Source organism: Chrysemys picta, chromosome 21, assembly GCF_011386835.1.
Source record: "Chrysemys picta bellii isolate R12L10 chromosome 21, ASM1138683v2, whole genome shotgun sequence".
NCBI lineage: Eukaryota > Metazoa > Chordata > Testudines > Emydidae > Chrysemys > Chrysemys picta.
This window is the reverse complement of record NC_088811.1, coordinates 6,146,854-6,160,036: the sequence shown is the minus strand read 5'-3', so window position 1 is coordinate 6,160,036 and position 13,183 is coordinate 6,146,854. Positions and strand designations below refer to the sequence as shown.

The window sequence follows — 13,183 nt, the reverse complement described above, 5'->3', positions numbered from 1 at the left end:
AATTGACAAGAAAACAGATGTTTAGCATAGGTTTGTTTCATTTAACAAAATTATGTACAAAAAATGTATCAAGATAAATCAGTTTAAAAAACATGGACATTTATCTAACAAACACATCATTTAGGTATTATAGGGGCCAAATCCAGTTCCCAAAGAAATATATGGGTATGAACAGAAATAAAGCAGGGATATTCATAGGGCATGCATCTATCATGTGTCCAATACCTAACGTCTATAGGATGGATAATTAAGGTTCACTGTTACAATCTTTGTGAACCCAAAACATCCTATAAGTCAGTGAGAAGTTTCAGTCCTCAAATATTGCAAGGATCAGATTTTTAATGTTATGGGAGAAACTAGGGGACAGAAACTCAGGTAGTGTAAATTGGTGTAGCTCCATTGTCTTCAATGGAGCTATGCCAATTTACATCAGCTGAGAATCAGGGCCTAGAGTTGAAAAAGAACAATTAGGTCATTTTACCCAACTCCTTTTATATACAAAATTGTACCCTAAAATGTACAAACTAGTTTTATGCTAGTGCATCATCTAGATACCACACACTGGTTACTTAATCTTTAATTGTAAATTTCCCTTCTTTTGTGGATCTTAGACATAGCAAGCCTCATTCTGAACAGACTCACACCAATGTAAGCCAGGGAGCAATTCCATCAGAATTAAAACCTGTGTAAATGGGAGAAGAATCAGGTCCATCAGATCTAATACAGTTTGTGTTTGAATTACTACATAACCAGTAGAGAAAACAGTCTAATTAGTGGCATCAATAAAAAGTATGTCTATTATTATTTTATTATTTGTATTATAGCACTCTGTGTAAATTGTTTTTTTTAAAAATCAGATATTTTATTACTGTTTGGATGCAGCATATTAACATCTGAAAGTAAAACAACAATTAACATTCAACAGCACAATTGTGGATTTTTAAACAAAACAAATCTGGCCCATTGTTTCACAGAGAGGGCAAAGTCTGTTTGCACAGTATAAGAGCTGATATTTGCTGACTGAATTTGTCTATGAATTAAATATGAAAGAAAGTGGGAAAGAGGGTCAGACTCCCAGTTCTGATCATGCATGTGACTGAACCTTAGGAAGCAAAATGGAGGCGAAGAGGGAACCAACGGTAAAAGTTCCCATTTTCAAAAGTGACTTAAGCACTTAGTATCTTTATAAATCTGATCCTTAAACATCTAAAGATGCATAGAGGTGCCTAGTGGGAATTTTGAAAGCGCAGAAAGAGATTAGGAGCCTAACTCCCATTGAAAATCTTACTTGGTGCCTAGCTGCATTGTTAGGTGCCTAAATACCTTTAAAAATCTGGCCCTAAATGCTTGTCACATTTGAAAATGGGACTTAGGAGCTATTGAAAATGTTATCCCAACAAAACAGCACCCAAATTCAATAAAAATGTCAGGGTGAACAATTCACGGTGAAATATATATAATAATATAAACTAATACCAAACTAAACAATGGCTTAATTTATCAAGGTGCTGAACACTCTGGCCCCAATCCAGCAAAAAGCACTTAAGCATACATATAGATTGAGAAGGATTTGACCCCTTTGTGCTAGTAAGTAACTTGAAAAAGCCTCAATGCTACTTCTATAGTATTAGAACCAAAAGGTCTGCAGCCTTGTTCAGTCCAGCCCTTTTAGGGTATGTGTACATAGCCTGCAGCAGTGAGCCTCACAACCTGGATCGACAGACTTGGGCTTGCTCTACAGTGCTAAAAGTAGCTGTGTAGATGTTGCGTCTAGGGTGACCAGACGTCCCGATTTTATCGGGACCGTCCCGATATTTCCTTGTTTGTCCCGCGTCCCGACCGACGTGCGGTCGGGACAACCGGACAAACAAGGAAATGCCCCGAGCCTCGAGCCCGGAAGTGCTCGCGCCCCCCCCCCTGCCCCGACTCCGCCCCCTCCTCCCCCGATTGGCTCCCTCCCCGAATCCCCGCCTCTTCCCCGGGCTCACCATTCCCCCTCCCTCCACAAGCGCTGGAGGGAGGCCCGGGAGACGCAGGGGAAGCGCGGGGCCGGGGTGAGTAACAGTCCGGCCTGGCGCAGTGCAGGCAGGACTCGGGTGGTTGGGAGAGGAGGGGGGCGACCCGCGGGGCCAGGCGACGGGGGAGGAAGCGGCCATGGCGCTCGGCGGCTCTGGCGCCCCCGAACCCCCCGAGCCGGGGCCTGCAGCAGCGCGTACGCTGGGCCCAGCCCCTGGCTAGGCACGTCTGGGCTGCCCAGCTGGTGCTATCCCGCGGCGGCCCCGGGGCGGAGGCATCGGCCGCCCAGCCCCGTTCGTTCCCCTGCGGGACGGGGGGGCTGGGGCCTGCTGCCCCCACTCCGGTGCCGCCGCGGGATAGCACCAGCTGGGCAGCAGCCCAGACGCTGGCCAGGGGCTGGGCCCAGCGTGCGCGCTACTGGGTCCCCGCAGCAGGCCCCGGCTCGGGGGGTTCGGGGGCGCCAGAGCCGCAGCCGCGGAGCGCCATGGCCGCTTCCTCCCCCGCGGCAGTGGGAGCTGCAGCAGCGGCTGCTCCCGAGTCCCGCTGCCCGGGGGGGAGAACAACCGCCGCCTGGCCCCGCGGGCCGCCCCCCTCCTCTCCTTACCACCCGACTGAGTCCTGCCTGCTCGGGACCAGGCCGGACTCTTACTCACCCCGGCCCCGCGCTTCCCCTGAGTCTCCCGGGCCTCCCTCCAGCACTTGCGGAGGAAGTTTTTTTTTTTTTTGGCCCCGCCCCCTGCCACGCCCCCCCCACGTCACCCCCCCCGCGACGCCCCCCCCCACGTCACCCCCCCCCGCGTCCCGATATTTTTCTTTGGTGATCTGGTCACCCTAGTTGCGTCTCAGGCAGGAGCTTGGGCTCTGAAGCCCACTTCCCTCCCCAGGTTTCAGAGACTGAGCTCCAGCCTGAGCTGCAACTTCAAAGCTCTGTCTACACAGCTTTTTAGTGCGGTAGCATAAGCCCAGTGAGCCTGAGTTTGTTGACCCGGGCTGGGAGACTCGCTGCCATGGGCTGTGTAGACCTACTCTTATTCAGCTAAAATACTATTACATATGCAATGACAAACAAAACAAAAAAAACTCCTGCCAAGTGTGACTTGTTTAGTCAAGGAGCTACAGTAGCTGAGGCACTGTAAGTGTTCAATATGATCTGTTTAGTCACACAGATACTACGTGTGTGACATTTTAATAACGTACACACAGAATTTGCTGTGTGACATATTTATTCACAGATATAAAGCCGCTGCAACAGGTTTTGGCATGTGGTTAGCACGCTGTCTGAACGCTTTATAATGTCCTTGGATCCATATAAATATTACAGTCCTATCCCACTGGTTCTGGTACAAAGACAAAAATAATCCTTCCACCTTGGTGACACTTTACCAGAATAGAGTAGGCTCAGCTTGAGTCACTTGCTCATAACCTTTGTTTTTGATGCAGTTCTCTCACTGTTACCAGAAAATACTTCCCCAATGTTGATTTAAATTTACCCAAATTCAGTAAATGCCTTGTGGCACTCACTTGGAGTTATTACCAGATGGTACATCATTAAGACTCTACTCACACAAAGACTTATATGCTTAATTGTATGCACATAAGTAGCCCCATTGACTTCAACTGTATGTGCCTAAGTCTTTGCAGGATTGGGACTCAAATCAATTTGAGCTAAATCAATGGGGGGAGGGATAGTTCAGTGGTTTGAGCATTGGCCTGCTAAACCCAGGGTTGTGAGTTCAATTAGGGATCTGGGGCAAAATTAGTACTTGGTCCTGCTAATGAAGGCAGGGGGCTGGACTCGATGACCTTTCGGGGTCCCTTCCAGTTCTATGAGATAGGTATTCTCCATATATTATATTATTATTATATAAGCCAGTGTTTAACCCAAATAAGGGTTTTGTACTGATTTAATTAAACTGGTTTAAAGCATACCTTTTGTTATAGTGGTAGAAGTTTGTGTGTAGAAAGAACTTATTAAACAGGCTTTGTGCTGGGAAACTATGGCTACATCTACACTACAGGGGGGAGTCGATTTAAGATACGCAAATTCAGCTACGTGAATAGCATAGCTGAATTCGACGTATCGCAGCCGACTTACCCCGCTGTGAGGACGGCGGCAAAATCGACCTCTGCGGCTTCCCGTCGACGGCGCTTACTCCCACCTCCGCTGGTGGAGTAAGAGCGTCGATTCGGGGATCGATTGTCGCGTCCCGATGGGACGCGATAAATCGATCCCCGGGAGGTCAATTTCTACCCGCCGATTCAGGCGGGTAGTGTAGACCCAGCCTATGCTGAGGTAGTGGGTGGGGGAATAGCACTCTCCCTGGTTGCTCCTTCAGCTGGGCATACAGCCTCTGGGTCCATATAATCATCAGCCAGAGAGTATGGGTGGAATTCACCAAGCTACTTAGGTGCCTACATCCAGATTTAGGTGCCTGCATCCCCCACTGCAATCCACTCTGTAGGCTCCCAATCTCTACTTGGCACCTGGGCATGCACACTGCTCCCTCACACTACCTTCAAGGTGGAAGAAGAGGTGGTCATGGTACCCACCTTATAATTTTTAGCCCAGTAGTGAGATCATTCATCTGGGATGTGAGAGACCCAGATTCAATTCTCCCCTCCCTGGCAGAGAAGGTGAAAGAATTTGAACAGGGATCTCTCACTTCTCAGGAGAGCGCTCTAACCATGGAGCTATGGGTTAATCTAATATTCTTTATTTATCTAAGTGGAAGAGTTTCAACAAGAGAGAAAGTGTGACTGGTCCAGACACAGAGCGAGAGAGATTGAGAAAGACTTTGTAGTCCAGTGGTTGGGGCACCCAAATGGGGGGCAGCAAACCCTGGATCAAGTCCCCCTCCTCCAATCACTCTTTATCCACAGTGGAAGAGCTTCAACAGGAGAGACAGAGGAAGCCCCGCATCAGAATATCCTATAGTTCAGGGATTAGAGCACTGTCCTGAGAGGTGGGAGACCCTTCCTCCCTCTCTGCCGGGGTGAGAGGGGGTAATCGAACCTGTCTCTTCCACATCCCACAGAAATGCTCTAACAACTGAGCTAAAAGTTATAAGGTGGGCAGTAGCAACACCAGCTCCTCCTCCTCTAGATGTTTTAAATGGAGCAAGGCAGGCACCTCACTCTTTCCCTCAAGAAACTACATAGGTGCCAGAGCCAAGAGAGGGGTTCCCATTTGTGCATCACTAGCAGAGCTAGGTGCCTACCTCTAAGAAAGGGGCAGGGCTTAGCTAATCAGCATCTCCCATTGGCTATGTTAGGCAGAGAGCTGCCTAGTCTGCTGACTCTTGTGGATTGTGTTTCCCAGCACCTATCTCACCTCATTCATCTATAAGGAACCTAGGAGCTTAACTCAGCCTTGTAGATCACCGTATGATTCCTGTGATTTTCCAGGTGCCTAACCGTTAGGCACCATGACACTCAGCACTGCAATGCCTCAGTCCTTTTGTGGATTCCACATCATGTCCCTATCCCTCTACAATGGACTATGAAGAGCCCACCTGTGTCACATGGATGGTTTATGGAATTCCGCCCTGAGCAGCGACTCACAACACCCCACCTTCTCACACAATGAAAGTACTGGAGTTTCCATGGCCCAAACCAAAAGATGCTGTGAAAATTTCACCCTTTGTGAAAAGAGACACTTGTGCTTTCCAGATGGGAGACTGCTATATGTGTCAATGAAGGATAATGGGGGGGTCTGATTCAAAACCTATTAAAACCAATGGAAAGTCTCCCATTAACTTTAATTGGCATCGGATCAGGTCTTAACTGAGCAGCAGCAAGAAATTATTTCAAAGAGAGACCTAACATACACCATAAGTACAATAATAACATGGATAAGGATTAAAAACAGTATCAGCACTTTACTATAAAAAATTAGCATAACCTATTTTTATACCATTGCGTGGAGGGGGATAATGCACAAAAAATGATCATGTTTGTACAGAAGGTTTAAAGAGTCACTGACACTTCATGGAAAGCTTTGAAAAAACATTTCACTTAGAAACCATTCTGTTGCTATGGCCTATATTTTCTTCTTTCTTGCATTCTCTCTGTTATTAAGATCACTTGCAAGAAAAAAGGCTTTTGGTTATTCAACAGCTCAAAAATTTCTGCAGCTTTAACTCCACCTTGAACTCACAGGGCTGTATTCCTCACCATAGGTGAATTTGTCCCATAAACCTCACTATTTGTGACATCAGTCACTGCCGCATGAACTATATGCCATAAATACATTTTGATTTTAACCTTCGGATGAGCAACAGGAGCAAATAAAATAATAATATGCTTTGCGCTTCATCTGAGTACCCCAGAGCACTTGACAGAGGGGGTGAAGTGTTACAAAGCTTAACAAAGAACTTGTTTTCCTGCAACATTAAACTGAGATCCTATTGTCCTCACAAGTAAAAAAAATACAGACCTTGATACAGAAACAAAATTGTTTCTAAATCGACCATTTTTCAGTTTTCCATGAAGCATCAGCTGAGGCAAAAGAGACTGAAGCTACAACCTAGTCTTGAGTTGTGAGCATCACATTACATGAGAAGGTCATCAGATAATAACATGATGTCAAAACAGTACAGCAAACATTACAATATCATATCATACAACATAACACGACAATGTATCAAAATGTCATTATATTGGGAGGCAATATGAATACATTCTGACACAACATCACATTGTCAAGAATTAAGTCTAATTAAGTCTAATTTCTCTTGAAATATGGCAACATAACTGTGATTGAATTGGGTCAGAATTTATTGTGATATGGTTTTCTACTAATGTTTTTGGTCTGTTTTATGCATAATCTATTTTGGAGGATTATTCTTTAACGAAAATCATAAATAAATGGGCTGCGAAAGTCCTGTAGCATCAAAAGTTTCATCATACTGCAGAATAGCTATTTTGCATCACAACATCGCACTATGTCAAAATGCCCTCTTGACACATGACAGTGGATCAAAAATATTACAGCGTATCACAACAGTGTCATGAATAATATGACACAATACAATTGTATCCATCATGCTGTGTCAAAATGCCATAATGCCACCATGGTGTTGCAAATATCTAATGAGACTGAGGCGAACTGTCACCATACAACATGTCGCATCAAAATATCACTGTGATATGGTGTGACATAACATCAGTGCAAATATTGCGAGTGTGATGCAATAATCCTGCATCCAAGAATGACACTGCCATACCGCAACCTGACATACCATCCTCACGTCACAACGCTGTCATGCTGCAGTGCAGTGCCTCATTATGTTTCGCAGCCTGTGAGCATGATTTTGGGGAAGGGGCTTATCCCTTTTGGCAGGATAGGGAAAGCTAATTGCCCCATTAAAATCATGACAGCCCTGGAACATAGGAGTGTAGCGCACCCGGTGACATAACACAATCATGGCAGGACACAACACGTCATGACATTGCATATCTCGTGACAGTGATTTGGGGGAGGGCAAAGCAGGGAGAATTGTTTGCCCCATTAAAATCACGACAGCCCCAGAACATAGGGGCATAGCGCACCCAGTAACGTGAGTGCATCAGGACACGACATGTCGCAACATGGCATAGCTTGCCAGTCGCAACATGGCATGACAGTGCAGGGCTTGTGACCGTGATTTGGGGGAGTGGACTCGTCCCTGTTGGAAAAGCAGGGAGAACTGCCACCCCCCCCCCATTAAAATCACACCCACCCCGGTACACAGGGGCAGAGCGCACCCCTTGATGTAATGCAAGCGCACCAGGACATGACAGGTCAGGACATCGGTTTTGGGAACAGGGCTCGTCCCCCATTTTGCAGGCCAGGGGGAGGGAGAGGGTCTCAGCCCCGTAAAGCCGTGTCTGCCCCAGACACAGTGTGGGCCCCAAAGCTCCCTCCCTTCAGGTAGCGGGCGAGGCATGAGGGGTCAGGGAGACGCTGGGCTGCGCTAAGTTTGGGCAACCCCCTGCAGAAAGGGGCAGGCCGGTTCTCCTCAGCAATCCCCCACATTGCGCTAATGGTACCGCCCCGCCCAGACGGGGGTTCAACTGCCGCCAACGGGCGACAGCAACCGACTCCGCCACCTACCTCTCCAAGCAATGTCATGACGTGTTGTGTCCTGCCCCTTGTTGTAGGAGCCGCTAAGGCAACGGAACGAACCACTTTGGGAGAGCTGGGGGGGGGGGGGAGGGGAGAGCCGGAAGAAACGTTAAAGCCTTAACCCCAAGCCGCTTCGCTGTGACTCACTACGCGCTAACCAGCTTCTTGAATTGGGGAGGAGTCCTGCCTTCTTTGGGCTTCTGTGTTCTCCTCTCCACACCCCCCCAGGAAATGGTACGTTCCCACAGTGCCTGAGGCTGGTGTGCAGCTCAGGGGACCCCCCTCTTCCCCCCCAGAGCCTGAGCTGGGCCCGTCCCCCAGAGAGACCCCCCCCGGGGCAGGCCCCTTTTAGTGCCCTCCTCACGGGTCATCCCCCCTTCAGTAACCCCCACAGTGACCCCCAGGTCAGGCCTCTTTCAGTGCTCCCCTCACAGGTCAGCCCCCTGCCCTTCAGTAACCCACACATCCCCAGGTCAGGCCCCAAGGTAGGCACCCTCCATTGCCCACTTCCCACTAGCAGCCACCCTGTCTCTGCTATGGCGTTCACTATACCCCACTGCCACCTCCACACCATGTGGTGTGATGGCCCCGCAGTACAGCTAAGTGGCAGCATCTCTCACACACACCAGCCGTGGCAGCACGCTGATCCTTACATGAGCATAGCCACCATAAAATTGGGATTACCCCAGAACTCCCAGGATGGGAGTGGGGCAGCGTAAGGGTGGCAGATAGAGCCGAGGACAGGAAGTCAGGTGGTCTTGGCTCTGGGAGGAGAGTGGGGTCCAGTGTCTACAACAGAGGGAGACAGGAGGCCTGGCTCTGGGAAGGGAGTAGGACCTGGCAGTTTACAACTGGGGTCTTACGGTCAGGAGTAGTGGACTCTCTTCCTGGCTCAGGGGTGGGGATTAAGATTTGGTTAGAGCAGTGGAGAGTGGGTGTGGTGGTTGCAGCAGGGGGCCTGGGAGTCAAGAGTAGAGCTGCTTCAAATTTTCCACTGAAACATTTTTTCAGTGAAAAATGATTAAGTAATCATCAGTGTTCATCAAAAAATTCCAGATTTTCATTTTTTTGGATGAAAACAAAAAAAAAACAGTCTTTTTTTCAGGGGAAAAAAAATCATTTCCTACACATTACTAGTCAGGTTTTTGTTTCTGAGCTAAGAAGGAAGAACGGTGTCAATGGTTAGAGCACAGCAGATGGCATTCCTGGGATTTGTCAACTCAAATTTGACCCTAACAATGTATATTTTGAAAAAAAAACAAACACAAGCTTTTACAAAACATCCTACAGAAATGTTTCCAAACATTTGTTTTTAAAATTTCCAGGGGAGACAGTTGTTTATATTGCAAACAAATCCCCTGCAGTGTTTATATTTTAACTTCCTAGTATTAAGCAGCAACAGGTGAAACTGATTGTAAAGCAAACATGAAACTGATTTGATTGCTGTTCATAGGACAGGTATTGAGAAATTACAGTTTTAATAGTCTAAGTTCTTTGCAGTATATATTGAGTTGGTCAGGTCCATTAAAGTTTTACAAATTTCCTTATATTAATATTGTGAATAGTCCCTGGAACTACTCACATGCTTGTAGTTATATATGTTTGCAAAATTACCTAGGGAGGTTGTGGAAGTCCCATCACTGGAGGTTTTAAGACCAGTTAGATAAATACTTGTGAGGAATGGTCTGTGTATACTGAATTCTGCCTTAGCACAAGAGGATGGACTAGATGACCTCTTGAGTTCCCTTCCAGCCCTACATTTCTGTGATTTCTATGAAGTTCAGAGCCTTATTGTAAGTTCTTCAGGGCAGGGACTGTTTTTTACTATGTCATATGGCTAGAAGGGACCACCAGATCATCTAGTCTGACCTCCTGTACATCACAAGCCACCTCCCCCCAGCACCCACACACTAAAGTACAGTGCGTGTGTAGTGGGGCTCCAGTAGGTGCTAGTGAAGTATAAATAATAAATTAAAAATATTAATGGTAACAAAAGGTGTGTTTTAAATATGATTTTTTTCTGACATTGACCTTGGAACCTCTGTCTCGTAAAATTGTTCATCTGTGAAATGGGAATTATGATAATAATTGCACACCTCCCAGTGTCTTATTAGGCTTAAATCATTATTGCTTGTAAAAGTACTTTGAAAATTAAGACCCTCAAGGTTTAAGAAGAGCCAAGTGTAATTTAATATTGTTATAATTATTATTCTTTTTATACTGGTAACTCCATAGAAATGCCTATTACATCTGTATCTTCACCTGTAAACATGTGGCTTCATCTTATATTCACTGGGCAAACAAGACTCCCACTGAATTGAATGGGAATCTTGGATACCAAAGGAATGTAGTATGATCAGGTGCATGGAGCCCACATCTTCTTCCTTGTTACTCAATACTGAAAAAGGCAAAGCGGATTAAAGATTCTAAATCAATAACAAAATATACTGCCCACAGAAACTTAAATTATATAAATACATTTAGTTTTTCAAAAGAATATTTTGAAAAATCAGTTCCTAACATAGCAGGTAACACAAAATTATTAACAGCATCAATAATATTCATATTAACAAATGGCCCTACATTTAATTTGGTGCTGGTGAAAGTTGCTGGTTTGGCAGTCCTGGAGATGGAGCAATGTGATCTAGCTATTAGGACACTGCACCAGAAGTAAGAAGTCCTGAGTTCTATTTCAGGTTGTACCTCTGAGTTGCTGTGCACACAAAAATAAAAAAAAAGTAGGTCTGCTGTTTTGCAAATACCTGTGCATGAGAGTAAATTCATTCATATGAATAGTCCCACTGATTTCATGCATAAGTATTTGCAGAATCAGGGCCTTAGCTTAACATCCTCTGCTTATTTTATCTGCCTGTAACAAGAGAACATTCACTCTTTTTGCTTGAGTACAATTAAAAAAGCTATGGTCCAGACACAGCTCACAGTTACACTTCAGTAATGTTGTACCAGTGTAACTAAGAGGAGAATTTAGTTCAGTGTTTCAGAAGAATGGATACTTTGTGTACTATCAAAATTGTATTTAATTTAAGGCATAACAAACAATTTACAGGATTTTATTGATTGTGAAAATATGGAGGGACAATTTTATTCATGGCTAAGTGCTTGTCCTAAAGTGCCGTTTTAATCATTGTACAATACATTATCTGCCTTGTTTCAATTTAAAAGCCCTGTTTACTAAAGATACGTGGATGCAGTCATTACAGCAAATTGAAAGCAATCATAGGTAATGTGTTTCTCTCCTACCTCCCCTCCCCCCCAAATAGATAGGAATAGCTTTGTGAGAATAGGTTTTAAGTCCACATACAGTTAACCACCATATTCAAACTATTCTTTATAGTTTAAACTGAAATGGTCTTCTGAGGTACCTGCAAATACATGCTGGACTTGTGTGGTTAAAGATCTCACTTGTTTTAGGACCCAGAGCTTAGTGGGTCTTCTAAAGCAGTTTAAAACTAAAATTAAAACATTAGGAATTTTCCCAACAAATTATTTTTAGCTTTCTGTTAACTCAACTAAGATTGATATAGCTAAAGTGTTCTCAACAGACACATCTGAGGATACTCAACAGATAATCAAATTGCATAATTTCTCGAGTATATTTTATCTTATTCAGTAACACGCATACACACAATGTGTATCCTACACTGAAAAGCACAAAATAAATCCTTGGTTCTAAATTGCACCCAGATAAATAACCCAGAATTACAAAATGTGGGTCAGATACTCAGCTGATATAAATCAAAATAGCTCTGATGTCAGTGGACAACATAGATTTGCATCATCTGAGGCTCTGGTCCCAAAAATTGTCAGTTAAAATATAAGCTCCCATGTCAAAATGTTCATTGGTATTGAACATTTTTCTAGCATTTATATATATATTAAAAAAACCACTAAAAACTGCCACTTAAAAATACATAGACAATTACACAATGTACTATTTAGTTCATATATGGTGTGAAATAAAGTGCTTTTATAAAACTTAATTAAATTGCTAATCTATAAATACTGACCCAATGCTTTATACATTCACATCTGAGTTACTTTCTTTATGCAGGCTGTTTATTAACATGCTACTAGATATAATTTACCTGCCTTCCCTTAGAAAATGGTTTAGGGTCTGTATTGTTCCGTATATTGCACAGTTTCTGTGGCAATAGGTAATTACTTAAACTAACTTTTGGATACATGGTAAAGGGCACTGTAGAAAATATAAACATATAATAACATGTTGATAGTTAATGATATAGAGGAATATGAAAAGTAGCAAAAGACTAATAAAATAGTCAGAGTTCTGTATCAAGACCCACGCTGGGCTCCTCTCTCAATTTCAGATTGGCATCAATCAATGATATATGTCCACTTGAAGATTGTGATCATCAGCACAGCGTGAGTAACAGACCAAACTCTATAGCCTTATCTTTATAAGCTGGCTGCACTGGCGAACTTCTTCTTTTCTCTTTGTATGGCTTTACCACCTGTAAATATTTGTTTCTGACACAAGTGAATCTGCAGTTTCTGCATCTAACTTCCCCTTCCTATAGGCACAAGGGAGTCCTATGTGCCTAGCTGGTATCAACTTGCTCAGTGTGGTGTTTGGGCACCTGCTATGTTATTTAAAGTGAATTGTCCCACCTATGGTGCTCGTGTATTTATATGCCAAATTCAGGTAAGTCTCTGTTTAGTCTAGAGAAATCTAAAGCAGGTGTACTTTACACCTCTGACAGCTTCCCAAACATGCATATTTCACCATTTAAAACTCCCTCTGCACTCAGACTACTCATTTAGGAGTGGCTTTAGGAAAGCACTTAAATCTGTGCTTAATTTTAAGCATTTGCTTAAGTCCCAATGTGTGCTTAAAGTTAAGAATGTGGTACATGCTTTCTTGAAAATCAAGGCCTTAAACCCCAATCCTGCAATCTGATCTGTGCAGGCAGGACTCCCTTGTGCTTATGGGGAGTCCTAATGAAGTTAATGGGGGCTACATGGGTACGATGGTCAGCCTGCTTGAATCTGATTGAAGGAGTGGGACCTTGGGGCCAAATT

General features: G+C 44.4%; 2 protein-coding genes across 9 annotated transcripts in view; one reads left to right on the top strand and one right to left on the bottom strand.

Annotated features, from left to right (window-relative positions):
• The window catches only part of CFAP74 (cilia and flagella associated protein 74), a 119,024-nt gene extending 110,836 nt beyond the window's left edge, over window positions 1-8,188 (bottom strand). For 2 of the 7 annotated variants that reach the window (XR_010594260.1, XM_065575233.1), the window contains exon 1: window positions 8,111-8,186. Coding sequence is in view for 6 of the 7 variants with exons in the window: in XM_065575233.1 (XP_065431305.1) it covers window positions 8,111-8,128 (18 nt within the window). In the remaining variant the exon portion in view is untranslated. Of the gene's footprint in view, window positions 1-8,110 lie in introns of all 7 variants that reach the window. The other 5 variants (XM_065575231.1, XM_065575232.1, XM_065575235.1 and 2 more) reach the window with 4 other exon arrangements.
• Window positions 8,189-8,191: 3 nt separating this feature from the next.
• The window catches only part of GABRD (gamma-aminobutyric acid type A receptor subunit delta), a 45,944-nt gene continuing 40,952 nt past the window's right edge, over window positions 8,192-13,183 (top strand). Inside the window, exon 1 of one of the 2 annotated variants that reach the window (XM_005292949.5) lies at window positions 8,192-8,356. The gene's annotated coding sequence lies outside the window, so the exon portion shown is untranslated. Of the gene's footprint in view, window positions 8,357-12,470; window positions 12,527-13,183 lie in introns of those variants that run through there. The other variant, XM_065575239.1, reaches the window with a different exon arrangement.